At 47.0% G+C, this 20,430-nt stretch overlaps 1 protein-coding gene across 3 annotated transcripts in view; it reads left to right on the top strand.

Annotated features, from left to right (window-relative positions):
* The first annotated feature begins 1,021 nt into the window (after positions 1-1,021).
* SLC25A15 (solute carrier family 25 member 15) overlaps positions 1,022-20,430 on the top strand; it is a 32,232-nt gene continuing 12,823 nt past the window's right edge. Inside the window, exons 1-5 of one of the 3 annotated variants that reach the window (XM_027116426.1) lie at positions 1,022-1,139; positions 4,027-4,151; positions 8,013-8,271; positions 17,853-17,990; positions 20,209-20,378. In XM_027116426.1, coding sequence (XP_026972227.1) covers positions 4,097-4,151; positions 8,013-8,271; positions 17,853-17,990; positions 20,209-20,378 — 622 coding nt within the window. In that variant the 5' untranslated portion in view covers positions 1,022-1,139; positions 4,027-4,096. Of the gene's footprint in view, positions 1,140-1,281; positions 4,152-8,012; positions 8,272-17,852; positions 17,991-20,208; positions 20,379-20,430 lie in introns of those variants that run through there. The other 2 variants (XM_027116427.1, XM_027116428.1) reach the window with 2 other exon arrangements.

Raw genomic sequence — 20,430 nt, 5'->3', positions numbered from 1 at the left:
CTTTCCCTCCTTCCCCAAGGTCTATTCAGCTCGGCACCGGTGTTTAAGGACTAACACAAGTCACCTCAAATATTTGTCACTGGCCCTCACCCGAAATCACTTAAGTTACATTGGCCGTAGTCTAACACCACATCCAAACAGGGCAGAAAATTGTAAAAGAAAACGATAGCACGGTTTAAGGAAGAAAACACGGTGTAGAAAAGGAAAATAAATCCATGAGGTTTGAACCAAAGCACTCCGAAGGCCGCGGCTGTTAACATCGAGCAGCTGTCAGTAATAGACCAAGACACTTCCAGCTGTGCGGGTCTTTGCCTGGGGCACTAGAGAAAATTCCTTTACTCCCGGTGCACAACAGACTCCTGCTTTCTAATAAAATTCCAGAGAACCATAGAACTAGTCTATAATTCACTGGAAACTAAAAGGACATTTAGAGTTACAGTTTTCATCGGTGGGTGTGCTTTCCGAAATGTCATCGGTGGAGATGGATGTCCTCGCGGAGGGCGGACTGGGAAATGTTTGGGGTTTTGTTTTTACCAGCAATAAGCAAATTTATTTTTCATCACTACCTTTCCAGTACTTTCGCACTCAATTATAACACAAAATTAAAGCCTTGAGCCCCGAGTCCCTGCAAAGCTAATCTGCCTGAAGACTTCAGTCCCTCGTCCTCACTCCGACACCCCCCGCCCCCGCCCCCGCCCCGCCTGAGGTCGAACTAGAGACGAGCTCACCGAGGGCCTCCGGGAACCGAACGGCAGGAAAGCGACGTGGAGGCCGCGGCTCCCAGCCCTCCCCCCGGCCCCGCCAGCCCCTCCCGCTCGCGGCGCGCCCCCCGGCCCGAGCGCGCCGCCGCACCGCGCCGACTTCCGCTTCCCCGGCAGGCGGGAGGCGCCCCGGCCCCGGCCTCGGCCTCGGCCCCGGCCCCGGCCCCAGCCCCAGCCCCAAGCCCCAGCGCAGCCCGTCCCGGCCGCAGGGGTCGCTCCTGAGCCCGCGGGGCGCCTGCCGGCGGCAGTCTGGCGCGGGAGGCGGGGCGGAGGGCCGGCCGGTAGCCCACGTGGGTGTTAAGCGGCCGCCCCCGCCGCCGAGCCAGAGTCGAGAGCTGGCGGCGGAGCGCGAGTAGGACGTGGCCAGTCGGCACGGCGGTGAGCGCAACTCAGCCGGGCGCTCGCGGGCTGCAGGCAACCGGCCGGGAGGAGAGGGAGGGAGAGGGAGAGGGAGCGGGCGGGCCGGCCGGCCGGCCTCCGCGCCTGGGCGGCGTGACCCTCCCGGGAGGCGGGGTGGAGATCCGGGGTCCCGGGCCCGCCGCGCCGCACACGTGCCCGGGGGCCCGCGGGCGCCGCCTTCCCGCGCTTTGCCTGGGATTCCATGGAGACTCGGGCCCCGCCGCCTCCTGCGCGCAGTGGTCACGTCCCGGGAAAGGTTGCCCTCATTTGCCCGGTCGTAGTGTCATGCCGGCACCGCGCCGGGCAGGGAGGGCGGAGGCGCTTATGAATGGGAGACCCTCGCAGGTTGTTGTGGCAGAGTCAGCGAACGTTTAGGGCCGGAAAGACAACAAAGTTGGAAGTTGTCTCCTTAAGCTGACCCTTGTGCGGATCGGGATCCCGAGCCCCGGAGCAGGAGCTCCCGAGCCAGCTGCTGAGCGGCGAGACTGGTTTGCATCCCAGCGCCCGTGGGCCCCACCAGCTCTGGGCGCTCGGATGGCGGGCGCCAGCTTCGGCCTTGAAGCTGGAATCTTCCCGGAGCAATTCGTGTTACCTAGTGGGGAATGCGGCCTCCTCGGATTCTCCCACACGAGAAGTTAATTTCCCGAAGGAATGAAAAAGATACATGGTCTGCGTTGTTTCTTTCGGAGTTTGACTCCGGTGTAGTTTGAAGGAAGGGTAAAGGGACGCTGAAAGGATTCCGTTTTTCTCTTCCAGTTGGTACGAAGGCTCACGAATCAGTTTAATTAACTCAACTTGATCAGTCTGGCTGCCTCCACGCCCCATTGCCTCCTTCAAGCCAAAGCTACGCGTAATTTGAAACAGATGCCCCTTCTGAGTTAATCTGTTAAGACTGTTAACTGTTCTAATAATTCTGCAAGTAGTTATTTGTAGGAGTTGATGTGTTTGTTTGACTTGCCTAAAAGGGTCGAATCTAAAAGGGTTGAATTCGCATTGATGACACAGTACCATCTGCTGTGCCTCTTCTAAGAAAGAAATGTCCACCCCCGCCAAGGGAATGGGCTGCATTGGATGTGACCTGTGACTCCTTTCCCCCCTTGTCTCCATTTTCCTCTAAAATGCAGGGTTGGGTGTTTTGTTTTCTCTTTTTGGCCAGGTGGGAATACTCTGCTTGATAGAACAGACCCAAAAGGCAAGACTTGAGTTGAATCCTGTCTCTGCCACGGACTTGTTGTATGACCTTGGACAAGTCCTTGTCTTCCTCTGGACTCAGTTTTCCATCTGGAAAAGGAAGAGATTGGGTTAGGACCCTAATATCCTTCTCTAGATACTGGATGGTCACCGTCTTATCAACCTTAGTAATTGGTACTGCCTCTCAAGGTCTATCAGTAACATAAAGTCAGTGTTTTGTACATCTAATTGTATGTCTAATTTTAGTTGCTTTATTAAGTAGTGTTCTTGTGCTGTTGCTGGTTTTAACATTTTTTGTAAAGATTCTTGGTGTCTAGTCATTGACAACGTGCTTCAAGTGGTTAAAAAACTTCTTGGTGGCTAAAATTATTCTCCGCTGCTGATGATTAGGAAGATGTTGGTATTCATTGGTCATCCAGCCTGCCCACCCCCTCCTCTGAGACGTGTCCTGACTGGGATCACACAGGTCTTCAGTGTGATGGATAAAAAGCATTCCTTGTTATTCAGGCGTAAGTCAGTGACATAGCTTGAAAATCATACAGAATTGGTTTCTGTATTGGTTATTTTAATATTCTATGTGAATGAAGCACCTCTCCTTTTCTAGTCAATGTTAATTAAGTCCATGCCTTGCCAATGGTTGATTTTTGTCTAAAGTAGAGGAGTAGACTCTGGTTTTCCCAAACTTCTAGGCTCCAGCTCAAACCTACTGAATCAACATTTCCAGGAGAGCAGCCCGGTTATTGGAATGTTTAACAAGTGTCCCAGGTGATTCTTATCAAGCAAATTAGGGGCGCAATGGACCCAGGGGTTGCTTCTCAAAGTATGGTTAATAGCCAGGAATTATCAACTTCACCTGGGAGCAGGTGAAGGCAGGCAGCATTTCTGGTCCCACTTGAAGCCAATCACATCAGAATCGGCCTTTTAACAAGGTCCCCAGGTGATTCGTGTGCACGTTTATGGTTGAGAAGTTCTGGAAGGCCTATGATGATAGTAATGTTTGGTGCTGTGCTTTGTAGTTGTTCTGAGACCTCCTGGTGTGTGTTCACAGTTCATCATCGTATTTGTCTGATGTGGCTGTTTGATTGCCCTCGTATTATAATGATAGTACTTTTATTTTTCACCTTGTATAGACGGGAACCTCCAGCTTTAGGGGCCCAAAGGGCCACCATACCAGTGGCAGAGCAAGCATTCAGACCCAGGCGTGTGTCACTTGGCCGAGCTCCTAACCCATTCCTTTCCAGAGCTACTGTTTTGTGACCTTCTCTGAGGGTCTCAGGCCGCTGTCTGAATTTGGAACAGAACCCAGTGGATTGATGGTTTAACTTAGGCCTCTGAAAAACTGGTTTGATGGGGCTTGGGATGTGCGGTTGGCTTGCTTATTGGCATTCGTTTCTTGAGGGTTTCAGAAAGGTTGGTTGAAGTGCCCTCACCTGTGGCTGTAGCAGTGCTACGTGAGCAAGGTTTTTGGTCTGCGTGCTTTTCATGGGGAGGTGGTGGGCAGGGAGAAGGGGAGGCAGATCACTAAGCTGCTCTGACAGCTCGAGCCCCCTCCTTTGGAGCAACGTAGAGACAGTTTCCCGGTTCCCTGAAGTTCAAGTCCAGTAGCTAGGCAGCAGGCCTAGAGAAAGGGGGGCTGCAGAGGCCCGACTGATGGTGAACTCTTGCCTCCTTCTAGGGATATGAGGTGCCCATTGTAAGCTCGTGAGAGTTGCCCTCCGCGGAACCCAGCAGAGGAGTGGGCAAACATGAAATCCAATCCTGCCATCCAAGCTGCCATTGACCTTATGGCGGGGGCCGCAGGTAATCCCAGAGAAAACCCCTCCTTTGTTCCTCAAATACCTTCTGCAAGTGAGCTCTGGTGAAGGCATTGCCTTTGTAGCTCCAGAAGCGACATGCTTTAACCCTGGAATGAATCCACTTAATACAGGTGTGATACTGTGTTGCAAACACAGCAGAAGGTAGAGTAGTTCCTGCTGTATTAGAGCTATGAGTGTCCCCGGGTGACAGCTGGAACATATCACAGCTCAGAGCTGAAGCCACTCGTCCATTGCCATGTGGCTGGGATATGCAGGATTCCACCCCAAGCCTGGCAGCCTTCAGAGGCCTTAGAGCACAAAAATAACACTGTGCCATCTCTCCAGGGAAATCCTAGTTACTGTCCTTACAACTGCTGGGGGAGAGAAAGGATACCCTTAGAAATGTCATTGGTAAATCAGGCTGACTGTTGACTGTGTCTTAAAGCCCTGAAAGGAGGGGCCCCAGGATTGGCCGGGGAGTGGTGGGCGGGGCGAGTGCTGGGGCGGACTCTGGCCCCACTAGGCACCATCGAGTTCTGAGCAGCACCTGCCACCGCAGGCCACTCTTTAGAAAGGTCACCTTTATTCAGCCTGAGGCAAGTGACAGACTTGGAAGTGCCTGGGTGGTTACTTGGTTCTCCAGATTCCTGGATGATTCTAGGGCTGGAGGAGCGCTGGAATGCCCATACTTCCCAGATGCAGACCCTGGCTTACCCTTGCCTCCCTCACCGATTCTTATATTGGGTCACCGCTCCTTGGAGTGAAGAGGCCAGGGGAGCCGGTTGCCCATTGTCCTTTTATCTGGTGGGACTTCCTGAGTCAACAGATCAAGAGCAGTCAGAGCCGCCTTCTCTCATCCTGTTGTCTTTTTTTTTTTTTTTGCGGTACGCGGGCCTCTCACTGTTGTGGCCTCTCCCGTTGCGGAGCACAGGCTCCGGACGCGCAGGCTCAGCTGCCACGGCTCATGGACCCAGCCGCTCCGCGCCATGTGGGATCTTCCCGGACCGGGGCACGAATCCGTGTCCCCTGCATCGGCAGGCGGACTCTCAACCACTGCGCCACCAGGAAAGCCCTTTTTTTTTTTTTTAATATTTATTTATTTGGTTGCATCGGGTCTTAGTTGCGGCTCACGGGCTCCTTAGTTGTGGCATGCGAACTCTTAGTTGCAGCGTGTATGTGGGATCTAATTCCCGGACCAGGGATCGAACCCGGGCTCCCTGCGTTGGGAGTGTGGAGTCTTTTTTTTTTTTTTTGCGGTATGCGGGCCTGTCACTGTTGCGGCCTCTCCCGCTGCGGAGGCTCCGGACGCGCAGGCTCAGCGGCCATGGCTCATGGGCCCAGCCGCTCCGCGGCATGTGGGATCTTCCCGGACCGGGGCACGAACCTGTGTCCCCTGCATCGACAGGCGGACTCTCAACCACTGCGCCACCAGGGAAGCCCGGGAGCGTGGAGTCTTAATCACTGTGCCACCAGGGAAGTCCCCTGTCGTCTTAATTGTAAAAGAGAAATCATGGGTTCAGGGAAGATCGAAGTATTTTTCCATGAACCAGAAATCGGCCAAAGTAGGCTCATGAGGAAGTCTGCAGACACTGATAAGTTCAGGCGAGGGCGCTCCCAGGTCAGAGACGACAAGCAGCAGGGGAACCAAGGGCTGCCTGGATTCCGCCCCACGGCCTCTTACGCGCTGAGTGCCTTTGGGTCAGCCCCTCACCCTGCCGTGGAATCAAGCCCCCCAGGCCCTGTGCACCATCCCCGACCCCTTCACCACTCCCCGCTCCCCCAGTGCCATACTGCAGAAGATGCTGACTTTGGCAACAGTGGACCCACTTGCTTGCCCTTGGCATCCTCTTACCCTCCCGTGAATGCCTGGGCTCAGTCTGTGTCTCTGCAATAGAAGGGTATTTTACCCCATGAGGGATGCTCAGCTTTTGGAATTTTATATCCTTCAGTCACTCTATCAAAGATAGACTGTAGGATCTGTTGTGATAGAATTAAAATGCATCTAGGTTGTCAAAATTATGAACCCACTTTAAAAATTCTGACATTCACCTCTTTTGGAATGATTTTTTTTTTTTTTTTTTTTTTCCGGTACGCGGGCCTCTCGCTGTTGTGGCCTCTCCCGTTGCGGAGCACAGGCTCCGGACGCGCAGGCTCAGCGGCCATGGCTCACGGGCCCAGCCGCTCCACGGCACGTAGGATCCTCCCGGACCGGGGCATGAACCCGTGTCCCCTGCATCGGCAGGCGGACTCTCAACCACTGCGCCACCAGGGAAGCCCAGAATGATTATTTTTGACACAAGTAGGATCTTATTTTTTTCTAGCCCATCAGTACCTGGGAGAGAATAACTCTAATTATGGTAACATCTTATTAAATTATATTCCACTAATTCAGAACTGGGGATAGTGTGGCAAAACAAAGCAGAAATGTGTCATTGCTGTCCTAGAAGAAAGGGACAGTGGTGATAGGATCATGGAGATCACACTTGTGCTTGCTTAAGAGATCAGTTTTCAGACTCTTTGGAAATGTCCATCTACCAATAATTAATTGGGAGTTCTTTTTTTTTTTTTTTTTTGTGGTACTTGGACCTCTCACTGTTGTGGCCTCTCCCGTTGCGGAGCACAGGCTCTGGACGTGCAGGCTCAGCGGCCATGGCTCACGGGCCCAGCCGCTCTGTGGCATGTGGGATCTTCCCAGACTGGGGCACGAACCCACGTCCTCTGCATCGGCAGGTGGACTCTCAACCACTGCGCCACCAGGGAAGCCCCTTGGGAGTTATTCTTAACAGCCCTCCCTCCATCTCTACTCGCCACAACTTCATTGGAGTAACTGTGTATTATGTCTAAGTTATGAAATTGCATTTCTGAAATATTTTATGTAAGCCTTCTCTTCAATTTTGCTGAGGTTTTAGTAACCTCATCCAGTGGCTGTTTCCTGACACAAGCACGGGACGTCCCAGGCCCAAGGGGAGGTGGAAGCATTCACCAGTGACAGACAGTTCCCCAAATGCTGACCTAGTTCAGGGTCTGGAGATATTACAGGGTTTAATAGTTCATTCTTTTCCTTACATTCAGAATTTTTATCAAAGTAATTGAATGCAATTCAATGCTTTTGTCGTATAAAAGCATATAAATATATGATTTATGCTAAGCAGGGGTAAGTTTCAATCCATTTCCTGTCTGAATACAAATCATTAATTGGTAGAGTCCAAATAAGATGTTTTCCCATAGGGTCAAACATTTAGCTCTTCAGGGACTAATTAGACCCTTTGTTTTCTTTATCTGTGGCCTATTCCTGTTATTTCCCTGATAGTCATTAGGACCACTGGGCATCAGACAAAAGAGTGATTAACACCAGACTCTTCCCTTCTCCTTCTTTTATGTGGACGCACACACAGACACAGTTAACCGCTGTAAATGAGCCACTTGTGGTGTAGCAGCCAGTATGTTAGAGCCTTATCCTAATGCTCACGTTAACCTGATAGGGAATCGAGGCTCGGAGGTCACGTCGCTTAGCCAGGATTTCACAGCAGAGTCGGGCTTTGAGCCCAGGTCCCTCTGACCAGTGCTCCTGAACACACGTCACACCTTCACATCCGGTGGCTTTGACTGTCAGACACACGTCCTCTCCTCTACCGAGTTGAGCTCCTTCAGGGCTGGAGCGGGGTGCCAGACTCATGAAGGACCCCTAGAAGTTTTATTGGACTGAGCTAGAAGGGTTGGCGGGGGGGAGGAGGTCAAAATGAAGTGACCCAGAGGTAAGCCCTGCGGTGGGCTGCCTGTCCCTCATCTCCATGGGTCCTCGAGGCCGCACTCTACCACGTGGCTGTAGACTGGTGCTGGACGAGGATTCCTGTCCTGGTTGCAGGGGGCACAGCATGTGTACTCACCGGGCAGCCCTTCGACACCATGAAGGTGAAGATGCAGACGTTCCCCGACCTGTACAGGGGCCTCACCGACTGCTGCCTGAAGACCTACTCCCAGGTGGGCTTCCGGGGCTTCTACAAGGGGACCAGCCCAGCGCTGATTGCCAACATCGCCGAGAACTCCGTCCTCTTCATGTGCTACGGATTCTGCCAGCAGGTGGTACGGAAAGTGGTTGGATTGGAAAAGCAGGCGAAGCTGAGGTGAGTTGAGGTCACTGAGACCTCTTTGAGAAACAACACTTGTGTAGTCAAGCTTTTTATGAGACCTTATGGAGAAGAACATTTCCGTTTTTACAATAACTACTTCCTTTGATTAAGAAGTCGTATATTGCCATCATAGAAAACTGGGGAAACGCACATGTGTTATGCAAAAGGAGAGTTGCCCATAATCCACCGCATAGAAACAACCACCCTCACGTTCCTTCCATTCTTCAGGAAGATGCTTTTCTTTCTTTCTTTAAAAAATTATTATTTTTTTTTTATTTTTCTTTTTTTAATTGGAGTATAGTTGATTTACAATGTTGTGTTAGTTTCAGGTGTACAGCAAAGTGAATCAGTTATGCATATACATATATATATATATATATACACACATTCTTTTTCAGATTCTTTTCCCATAGAGGTTATTACAGAATATTGAGTAGAGTTCCCTGTGCTATACAGTAGGTCCTTGTTGGTTATCTGCTTTATTTAGAGTAGTGTGTTTATGTTCATCCCAATCTCCTAATTTATCCCCTCCCCCCATGTTTCCCCTTTGGTAACCTGAAATTTGGTTTCGAGATCTGTGAGTCTGTTTCTGTTTTGTAAATAAGCTCACTTGTGCCATTTTTAAAAATTAAATTCTAAATATAAGTGATATCATATGATATTTGGGGAAGATGCTTTTCAAATTCTGCTGTTGGTGCCACTTCTCTGGGCAGAAGTGCAGAACTTAAACCATAGATGCAACTTGTGACCCGAGTTTTGGGTTTCACGTCATCAGCAGAATGCAGGGTATTGGAAGAGCCAAATAGGTTTGAGGAAGAACTTGGAATTTTAGGAAGGGTCAGAGCATCTGAGAAGATGCAGGTGAACCTACTGTTTCATTGGTCGAGTCTGCCCCAAACATCAGACTTGGGTGTGTATTTGGTCATTCCTTGGGTATTTATTATACCGAGACTAAAAGGAATTCGGAAACCACTGGGATGTTTAGCCTTTACTCCTTTGAACATTGATTTATTTTATAAGTTTTCACTCTTTTTTAAAAAAATTATTTATTTATTTTTGGCTGCATTGGGTCTTTGTTGCTGCATGCGGGCTTTCTCTAGTTGCGGCGAGTGGGGGCTACTCTTCATTGAGGTGCACAGGCTTCTCATTGCAATGGCTTCTCTTGTTGTGGAGCACGGGCTCTAGGCACGTAGGCTTCAGTAGTTGTGGTGCGTGGGCTCAGTAGTTGTGGCTCGCGGGCTCTAGTGCTCAGACTCAGTAGTTGTGGCACACAGACTTAGTTGCTCTGTGGCATGTGGGATCTTCCCTGACCAGGGCTCAAACCCGTGTCCCCTGCATTGGCAGGTGGATGCTTAACCACTGTGCCATCAGGAAAGTCCCCATTGATTTCTTTTAAATCATTTAAAATTGTTATCAGCTTCGTGGTTGCAGAGGGCAGTCTTGCCTGTTGTTTTGGTGGGAATTCAAGACCCTATTGCAGATACAGGTCCCACGTGGCTAAAGTAGGTTCCTTTTGTACTGAAGCCTTTGGGGGTGCCTGGAGATGTGCCCATTTATAGCAGGCATCCCATCTTGATAGATGGAACTTGTTTTTTAAAGGCTTGGGACTGGATGAGATCCCCCAGGGAGACAGTGTTTATAGGACTGAGCACAGATCCTAGGACCCTCCAGCAGGGAGGGGTCAGGAAAAAGAGGAAGTAAAGAAATAAGCAGAAGATAAACCAGGAGAATGTGGTGTCCCGTGGTAGAGACAGACAGGAAGGGCACTGCAGTGACTGCAGCTCTTTGCACTGGAGCGAGAGACTTCCTAGCTGAGGAGAGCTGGAGTTGAGGTCTCCTTCAGCATCCTTGGAGAAGGACAGGGAAATGGAGCAACCACAGGAGATTCTGAAGCAGGTTCTGCAGTGAAGAAAGCTTCCTCTTTCACTCGGCCTAACCCAGCACCCACGTCTTTTTTGAACGTGGGGGACAGGAGGGGGGCTGCAGCTTTTTCATCCTGCAGAACAGTGGTTGCTCATTACCAGTGAGCAAATGCTGCCTGAGAGCTTACGAAGCTCTGACATGCGTGTCGTGCTTTCTTAGCCCTCACCGTGGTCCTGCGCGAGGATCCAGGCAGGTGATGGTATCCATTTTATAGATGGGGAAACTCTGGTACAGATACTGACGCGCTGAAGATCACTGGGCTAATAAGTGACAGAGCCGGGACTGCAGCCCGTGTCTTCTGCACCCCCAATCCGGCATTCTTCCCTCAAGACCACAGGCGGGGCTCTGGAGTACTTTGTAGGGGTCAGGTCTAGAGAAAAGATGAATAATTACACAGAAGCAGGGAAAGGAACTGCTTGTGATCACCTGTTATGAATTTCTGCAGTGATACAGTAAATATTCTCGGTTTGAACACTCCCTGAGTAACGCTCTCTTTTCACCTTTGGCTGGACGGGCTCTGACACAGCAGGAGTGTTTAGGAACATGTTTGTTGAGTGGGTGACAAAACAGTTGATTCCTACAAAATCCCATCCTATGCCGACTGCCATTTGAGATCCAGTTCTAAACGTTTCTACTATAGGCACAGCCTGGGGCCCAAGTCCCTCAATTCATGCACTGGTAGGTGAAAGCATTTATTAGAAAGCCAGAGTCCACTGCAGATCTGACTTGGCCCCGGGTTGCCCTGTATCAGCATGCTTGGGGTTCGTTCAGGCGTTACCGCCTCTTGGATGAAACAGCCGTCCGTATCTGTCGATACCACCTTTGTTCCAGCGAGACTGGCAAACCCTGGTCAATGACCCTGATTGACTATGGCCTGTCAGCAGGTTGACAGAGAGTCCCAGAGGGAGGCCAAGTATGGATCTGCAGACTGGCCAAGAGACAAACCCTTTAAGCTTTGGTTTTGACAAACAATTTAAGTAGGAGTGAAGGGGGAAGGATGGAGGGGATGGCGTCGGGCACTTCCCACCCCTAGAAAAAGCCGCGTGCCGGTACAGTTGTGGAGCTGGCTCTCCTAGTGACCGTCTGACGCGTCATTCTTTAAAATCGAAAGGAAGGCCACACTGCAGGCGGTGTCTTCCTCCCGAAAGCAGGCCTGCTCCAAGCCAGCTCTTCTGAGGCCCGGCTGTGTTAACAGGCCGGCTCAGCCCTGGGCACCCACTTCACATCCACCTGAGGCACCAAGGCCAGACCACCAGGGATAGGAGATCGGGACCGGGATGGTAGGCAGCCCTTGGCTTTGTGCAGGCACACGTCAGATATTTGAGGTTCGGTTCCAGACCATCTTGCAAATTTTTTGGTTTCCCAGTGCATATAAAGCTGTGTTCACACTATACTGCAGTCTGTGCAATAGTGTTATGTCCCAAAAAGAATGTACCTACCTTAATTTAAAAATACTTTATTGCTAAAAAAAATGCTAACCATCCTCTGACAACTCAGGGTTGCCACAAACCTTCAACTTTGTTATAAAGCAGAAACTAACACACCATTGTAAAGCAATTGTACTCCAATAGAGGTGTTTAAAAAAAAAAAAGAAAAAGGAATTTAAAAAATGCAATATCTTCAAAAAGTAATAAAGTGAAGTGCGATAAAACAAGGTTTGCCTATAGTAACGTTTGACCTCAGTTTCTATAACTATTAGTTCATTGTAACTTTTTTTATGGTTTCAAAACACTTTTTATAAAACATTTAAAATTTTTTAATTTTATATTGGAATATAGTTGATTTACAATGTTGTGTTTCAGGTGTACAGCTAAGTGATTCAGTTATACATATATCCATTCTTTTTCAGATTATTTTCCCATATAGGTTATTAAAGAATATTGAGTAGAGTTCCCTGTGCTATTCAGTACATCCTTGTTGATTATCTATTTTATATATATGTTAATCCCAAACTCCTGATTTATCCCCCCCCACCATGTTTCCCCTTTGGAAACTATAAGTTTGTTCTCAAAGTCTGTGAATCTGTTTCTGTTTTGTAAATAAGTTCATTTGTATCATTTTTTTTAAGATTCCACATATAAGTGATATCATATGATATTTGTCTTTCTCTGTCTGACTTACTTCACTTAGTATGATAATCTCTAGCTCCCTCTGTGTTGCTGCAAATGGCATTATTTCATTCTTTTTTATGGCTGAGTAATATTCCACTGTGTATATGTACCACATCTTCTTTATCCATTCCTCTGTTGATGGATGTTTAGGTTGCTTCCATGTCTTGGCTATTGTAAATAGTGCTGCTGTGAACATTGGGGTGCATGTATCTTTCTGATTTGGTTTTCTCTGGATATATGCCCAGGAGTGGAATTGCTGGATCATATGGTAGTTCTGTTTTTAGTTTTTTAAGGAACCTCCATACTGTTCTCCATAGTGGCTGTATCAATTTACATTCCCACCAACAGTGCAGGAGGATTCCCTTTTCTCCACACCCTCTCCAGCATTTATTGTTTGTAAGCTTTTTGGTGATGGCCATTATGACTGGTGTGAGGTGATACCTCATTGTAGTTTTGATTTGCATTTCTTTAGTAATTAGTGATGTTAAGCATCTTTTCATGTGGTTTTTGGCCATCTGTATGTATTCTTTGGAGAAATGTCTATTTAGATCTTCTGTCCATTTTTTTTTATTGGGTTGTTGTTTTTTTGATATAGAGCTGCATGAAGTATTTGTATATTTTGGAGATTAACCCTTGTCAGTCACTTCATTTACAAATATTTTCTCCCATTTTGTAGGTTGTATTTTTGTTTTGTTTATGGTTTCCTTTGCTGTGCAAGAGCTTTTAAGTTTAATTAGGTCCCATCTGTTTATTTTTGTTTTTATTTTCATTACTCCAGGAATAGATCCAAAAAGATATCGCTGTGATTTATGTCAGAGTGTTCTGCCTATGTTTTCCTCTAAGAGTTTTATTATTTTTTTAAAGATTTATTTATTATTTTATTTTTGGCTGTATTGGGTCTTAGTTGCGGCATGTGGGATCTCTCGTTGCAGTGCAAGGGCTCTTCCTTGTGGTGTGCAGACTTCTCTCTAGTTGTGGCACACAGGCTCCAGAGCAGGTGGGCTCTGTAGTTTGTGGCACACAGGCTCTAGTTGAGGCACATGAGCTCAGTAGTTGTGGCGTATGGGCTTAGCTGCCCCGTGGCATGTGGGATCTTAGTTCCCTGACCAGGGGTCAAACCCACGCCCCCTGCATTGTAAGGTGGATTTTTTACCACTGGACCACTGCGCAAGTCCCCTCTAAGAGTTTTATGGTATCTGGCCTTACATTTAGGTATTTAATCCATTTTGAGTTTATTTTTGTGTATGGTGTTAGAGAATGTTCAAATTTCATTCTTTCACATGTAGTTGTCCAGTTTTCCCAGCACCATTTATTGAAGAGCCTTTCTTTTCTCCATTGTTTATTCTTGCCTCCTTTGTCATGGATTAACTGAGCATAGGTGTGTGGGTTTATTTCTGGGATTTCTTTCCTGTTCCATTGATCTATATTTCTGTTTTTGTGCCAGTACCATACTGTTATGATTACTGTAGCTTTGTAGTATAGTCTGAAGTCAGGGAGTCTGATTCCTCCAGCTCCTTTTCTCTTTCTCAGGATTGCTTTGGCTATTTGAGGTCTTTTGTGTTTCCAGACAGATGAAAAAATTTTTTGTTCCAGTTCTGTGAAAAATGCCATTGGTAGTTTGATAGGGACTGCATTGAATCTGTAGATTGCCTTGGGTAGTATGTCATTTTGACAATATTCTTCCAATCCAAGAGCATGGTATTTTTTTTTTTTTTGTGACCGTGCCACATGGCTTGTGGGATCTTAGTTCCCCAACAAGGTATTGAACCCAGGCCCTCTGCAGTGAAAGCATGGAGTCCTAAACACTGGACTGCTGCAGAATTCCCCTGTTTATGTCATCTTTGATTTCTTTCATCAGTGTCTTACAGTTTTCAGAGTACGGGTTTTCTGCCTACTCAGGTAGGTTTATTCCTAGGTATTTTATTCTTTTTGATGTGATGGTAAATGGGATTGTTTCCTTAATTTCTCTTTTTGATCTTTTGTAGTAAGTACATAGGAATGCAAGAGATTTCTGAGTAGTAATTTTGTATCCTGCAACTTTACTGAATTCATTGATGAATTCTAGTAGTTTCTTGGTAGCATGTTCAGGATTTTCTATGTTTAGATCATGCCATCTGCAGACAGTGATGGCTTTACTTCTATTCCAATTTCGATTCCTTTTATTTCTTTTTCTTCTCTGATTGCCATGGCTAGGACTTCCAAAACTATGTTGAATAAAAGTGGCCAGAGTGGACATCCTTGTCTCATTCCTCATCTTAGAGGAAATGCTTTTCAGCTTTTCACCGTTAAGAATGATGTTAACTGTGGGTTTGTCCTGTATGGCCTTTACTATGTTGAGCTAAGTTCCCTCTGTGCCCACTTTCTGGAGAGTTTTTATCATAAATGGGTGTTGAATTTTGTCAAAAGCTTTTCCTGAGTCTATTGTTGATCGTATGGTTTTTATTTTTCAGTTTGTTAATGTGGTGTATCACACTGATTGATTTGTGGATATTGAAGAATCCTTGCATCCCTGGGATAAACCCCACTTGATCATGGTGTATGACCCTTTTAATGTATTGTTGGATTCAGTTTGCTAGTATTTTGTCGAGGATTTTTGCATCTGTGTTCATCAGTGATATTGGCCTGTAATTTTCCTTTTTTGTTATATCTTTGTCTGGTTTTGGTATCAGGGTGATGGTGGCCTCATAGAATGAGTTTGGGAGTGTTCCTTCCTCTGAAATTTTTTGGAATAGTTTCAGAAGAATGGGTGTTAACTCTTCTCTAAATGTTTGATAGAATTCGCCTGTGAAGCCATCTGGTCCTGGACTTTTGTTTGTTGGGAGTTTTTTAATCACAGTTTGAATTTCATTAGTTGTGATTGGTCTGTTCATAGTTTCTGTTTCTTCCTTGTTCAGTCTTACAAGGTTGTACCTTTCTAAGAATTTGTCTGTTTCTTCTAGGTTGTCCATTTTATTGGCATATAGTTGCTTGTAGTAGTCTCTTAGGATCCTTTGTATTTCTGTGGTGTCGGTTATAACTTTTTTCATTTCTAGTTTTATTGATTTGAGCCCTCTCCCTTTTTTTCTTGATGAATCTGGCTAAAGCTTTATGAATTTTGCTTATCTTTTCAAAGAACCAGCTTTTACTTTCATTGATCTTTTCTATTGTTTCCTTCATCTCTATTTCATTTATTTCTGCTCTGATCTTTTTTTTTTTTTTTTTTTGCTGCACGCAGGCCTCTCACTGTTGTGGCCTCTCCCTTTGCCGAGCACAGGCTCCGGACGTGCAGGCTCAGCGGCCATGGCTCACAGGCCCAGCCGCTCCGCGGCATGTGGGATCTTCCCGGACCGGGGCATGAACCCGTGTCCCCTGCATCGGCAGGCAGACTCAACCACTGCGCCACCAGGGAAGCCCTTTGCTCTGATCTTTATGATTTCTTTCCTTCCACTAACTTTGGGTTTTGTTCTTCTTTCTCTAGTTGCCTTAGGTGTAAGGTTAGGTTGTTTGAGATTTTTCTTTTTGTTTCCTGAGGTAAGATTGTATTGCTATAAACCTCCCTCTTAGAAGTGCTTTTGCTGCATCCCATAGGTTTTGGATTGTAGTGTTTCTGTTGTCATTTGTGTCTAGGTATTTTTTTAGTTTCTCTTTGATTTCTTCAGTGATCCATTGGTTGTTTAGTAATACTGTTCAGCCTCCACGTGTTTGTGTTTCTTACAGTTTTTTTTTTCCTGTGATTGACTTCCAATCTCATAGTGTTGTGGTTGGAAAAGATGCTTGATATGATTTCAGTTTTTTTAAATTTACCAAGGCTTGCTTTGTGGCCTAGCATGTGGTCTATCCTGGAGAATGCTCCATGTGCACTTGAGAAGAATGTGTATTCTGCTGCTTTCTGATGGAATGTTCTACAAATACCAATTAAGTCCATCTGGTCTAATATGTCATTTAAGGCCTGTGTTTCCTTATTGATTTTCTGTCTGGATGATCTGTCCATTGGTGTGAGTGGGGTGGTTTTTTGTAACTTTAGGACAGTTGAATATGGTAGGTCTGTTAGGCTTCTCTGCTCACAGATGGAAGAGAAATCGTGAGGGGACCTCGCCACCTGGGCAGGCTGCCTAGGGGGTTACCTTTGGGGGCTCCTGGAGGTCTGTGAGTTCTGGTCGTCCAGTGACAGCTGGATGCTGGCAGTTAACAGGCGAGTGTCACAGCTAGTTGTTGCTGTGAGCAGCTCAGTCCTTTCTGTGCAACTAAAGATCGTCCCCGTAGGTGCCAGCGGTGCTCTCGTGACAGAACGTCCTCCCAAGGCTTGGAGAGGGTCTCCTTTGCTGACCCCCGTGAACTCTCAGGAGTCTTCCTGGCGATTTGTTTCTTGTACTTTCCCCCGTATTCTTTCCAGTTTCACTCCCCTGCTGGTGACTGAGGCTGGTGGTACTGAACCCATGTGAGATGAAGTGAATTCTTGCATTTTTGTACTATGTGCATTCATTTTCCATTTATATCTCCAGCTTCGCCCTTTGCCCTACAACCGTCGAGCTTGCTGACTCACACTGGCAGCACCACTGGCCCACCTCATGCCCTCTGCAGCTGAGGTCCGGGAGGTCATCAGCTGAACTGGGAAATCTTTTTTCAATGAGCAACATTTTGGTTAAAAATGTATCCTGGGTTTTCATCTGCAGCAGTTACATTACACTTGTGGTTGTCCTGGGCTGAATCCAGAGGCACGCAGGGATGGCCTCGAAACCTGTTTTTATTTAAAGCTCAGTGGCAAACACACTGAAGTATTAATAGTGTGTGTGTTGGGGTGGTGGGACCATAGGGAATTTTTTCCCCCACATTGTTTGGTTTGGTTTGGTTTTTCTGTGTCACTTCTGTCTTAGTTCTGGTTCTGCTAGAACAAAATACCCCAGGCTGGGTGGTTTAAACAACAAAACTTTGTTTCTCATAGCTCTGGAGGCTGGAAAGTCCAAGAACAAGATGCCGGCTGATTCAGTGTCTGGTGAAGGTCCTCTTGCTGGTTTGCAGAGGGACAGCTGGCTGTGTTCTCACATGGTGGAGAGAGCGCCAGCCAGCTCTCCGGTCTCTTCTTACAGGGACACCAATCTCATCAAGAGGATTGCACCCTCCTGACCTCATCTAAACCTAACTACCTCCCAAGGGCCTTCCTCCAAATACCATCACATTGGGGGTTATGGCTTCAACTTAGGAATCTGGGGGTGAGGGGCACAAACGTCCAGCCCACAGAGCTATGCCTAATAAAGGAACACGGGCTTGCAATCAGGCAGACCTGGGTTTGAAACCTAGCGTTGCCGCTTAGCAGCTGTGTGACTCTGAGCACAGTTCGTGGCATCTCTAAGCGTCATTTTGGCCATATGAAAATTGGGGTACTGCTGTCACCCTCACAGGGTCGTGGGCTCCTCAGAGGAAGCAACAGGTGCCTCGTGGGCACTGAGGAAGTCTTCTTCTCCCCTCAAGCTTGCTCTCCTTTACCACCAGTGTTTCGGCATGCTGAGACCGAGCGAATGAATAATGGGTGGGTAACCGCCTCCTGTGCTTGCGTCCTTCCAGTGATCTGCAGAATGCAGCTGCTGGTTCCTTTGCCTCTGCCTTTGCTGCTCTGGTCCTCTGCCCCACTGAGCTTGTGAAGTGCCGACTGCAGACCATGTATGAAATGGAGATGTCGGGAAAGATAGCCAAAAGCCAGAAGTAAGTGCTGCTTGGGCGCAAACGTGGGGTCTTGTTGCCTTGGTGTATCCCGTATTTTTAAATTTTTAAATTTTTTTAAATTTAAATTTTATGTTGTACTAAAATTAAGTGGCAGAGAAACAGTTTATCTGTTTATCTGTTACCAAACACCCCTCTCCACCACCACTCTGAGGATAATTTTCTGAACACACTGTCTGTGGTGGTTGGAATCACCATCCACCCCATAGAACGTTGTAGGCAAGTATTTAATATCCCAAAAGTGGAGAAGCAGGGGCGTACACCCCTTCTGGCCTGTGGAGTGCATGAGGCATGACCCCCAACTATACTGGGAGGCACGTAGCAGCGGCTTTGGAATCGAGGGCTGGGCTTTTCCTAGCTGCCAGTTTGGATTCTGGGTTAAGTATTTGCTCACTCCCCAGTCTCCCCAGCACCTGGGCGCTCAGGCTGATCATCCCAGATTCTAGCAGTGACTTCCTTACCTCCTCCCGAATCCTTCAAGTGCACCTACAAACCAGTCAGCTTCTGAAAACATCCACGCAAACCCTCGTAAGCATAGCAAGTCTTCAGTGATCCAGTCACTCTCCAACTCTGTCTTGAAAACAGATTCTAGTTACCCTGTGAGTGTATGTATCATACAGAATCTGATTTATTATATATTTGAATTGAAAATCAGTTTATTATCCTTGTTAATCTCAAAACTTGCTTATTTATCTAAACTAAAGGTTTGCTCGTGGTTGTTGCTGAAGTTAACTCAAAGCCAGTAAATCTCCTGGGAAAAACCATTAGGTAAACTGACCATTTTTAGAGTCATCACTTTCCATCCAGTGAGGATGGGGTTCATAATAGCGCCCTATTTCCTGCACCTGTGAGATTCATTACAACCAATTCAAATCAATTATTCATAGCCTAGAAGTTCAAAACTTTAAGTCTTTAATGCTTTTTTATTGAGATACAGTGTACACACAGTAACAGGAACACACCCAGAAATCACAGGAAATCCTAGGTGTGCAGTTCCACAAGTAGTGACAAAATGAACATGCCTTTGTAAACTGGTACCTAGATAAAGAAACAGATCATGAACAGCACCCAGAAAGTTGCCCTTGGGTCCCTTAAAAGTCGTTTAAAGTATTTTTAAAGAAAGCAATTGTTAGATCCAAAGGACTTAGGTAGACGGACACTCTGTACAAAAGTAAATATTGGCTAACTGTATTTTAGGTATAGCAGTGCCCAAGCCTGGGATTTGGTAGCTTGGGGTTAAGACCTGGATTGGAAGCAGGCTAAGTGTGTGGAGTGGGATGACTTTGTTTCTTCTTCATTGTATTGATAGAAGGAGGGGGCACTGCAGGCAGGGCCTGGCTAGGGGGTAATGCCTGGGAAGGAAGATCATCAATAAAAGCAGGTGGCCTTTGTTCCTGGGGGCCTGATCCTTCCCTGATCCAAGCCAGCTCACCTGCTGAGAACAAAGTGAGGAGTGAGGGGCTGGCTAAGCTGACGGGTGGTTTGTGGTGCTTCTCCTCCCAGGGATAGGCCTGCGCCGCTACACCACCAGGAAGAGGAGCCTGCACGGAAAGTGCCCGTGTTCTGGCTCCCGCAGGCTCTGATCTGCTTCAAGTAAAAAATGTTTACACACCGACCTCGCTAAGAACTAAATACTGGGTGCATCTAGAGCCTTACAGGAGCTATAGCTCAGCTCTGAGAATTTCTTTTGTCTTGCCTTTAAGTAACATTTAAGGCTTGTTGCTCACTTCCCTGGACGAATGCAAAACAAAACAAACCCTAAACACCTGAACCAATTCCCTCAAAATACACAAGCTCAAAAGAAAGGCTGAGGAGATAGGAATCAAGGCAGGTAAGGGACTGGGCACGTACAGTGCCATTTTATTTGCTCTGAGTTTGGACAATCTCATTGTAATTTCACTTACTTACTACTGAAAAAATGGGTATTGGCTCTTTTAGATCTTTGACAACGATTTCTAGAAATGTATGCATTCGTTGTCATAAAATATCTTTACACAGACTAGTTCAAGTAATAAAACTTGTTACAAAATAATTGTAAACTTGTCTTTCTCGGAGATATTTCCTTCCCACAAAAACCTTTTATTGCTGGAATTCTGGTTCCTCTGTTTATAAAATGAGCTACTTCCTTGTTGGAGCTCCATCAGGTCTGCTAGTTGGGTGTGAATGCTGTTCTTATCTGTCACCCCGTGTGTCCCCCCAGCACAGTTTGGTCTGTCGTGAAGAGTATCCTTAGGAAGGACGGCCCCTTGGGCTTCTACCATGGACTCTCGAGCACTTTACTTCGAGAAGTACCGGGCTACTTCTTCTTCTTCGGTGGCTATGAGCTGAGCCGATCGTTTTTTGCATCGGGGAGATCAAAAGATGAACTAGGTAAGTGTGTTGGCAGGGACAGCAGGTGGATTCAACGGTGTCTGCTTCCCAG

This window comes from Aethalodelphis obliquidens, unplaced genomic scaffold (genome assembly GCF_003676395.1).
Source record: "Aethalodelphis obliquidens isolate GAN/ISIS:26980383/991018 unplaced genomic scaffold, ASM367639v1 scaffold16, whole genome shotgun sequence".
Lineage (NCBI taxonomy): Eukaryota > Metazoa > Chordata > Mammalia > Artiodactyla > Delphinidae > Aethalodelphis > Aethalodelphis obliquidens.
Note: the sequence above shows the minus strand (reverse complement) of the source record. Positions and strands in the feature narration are given on the sequence as shown.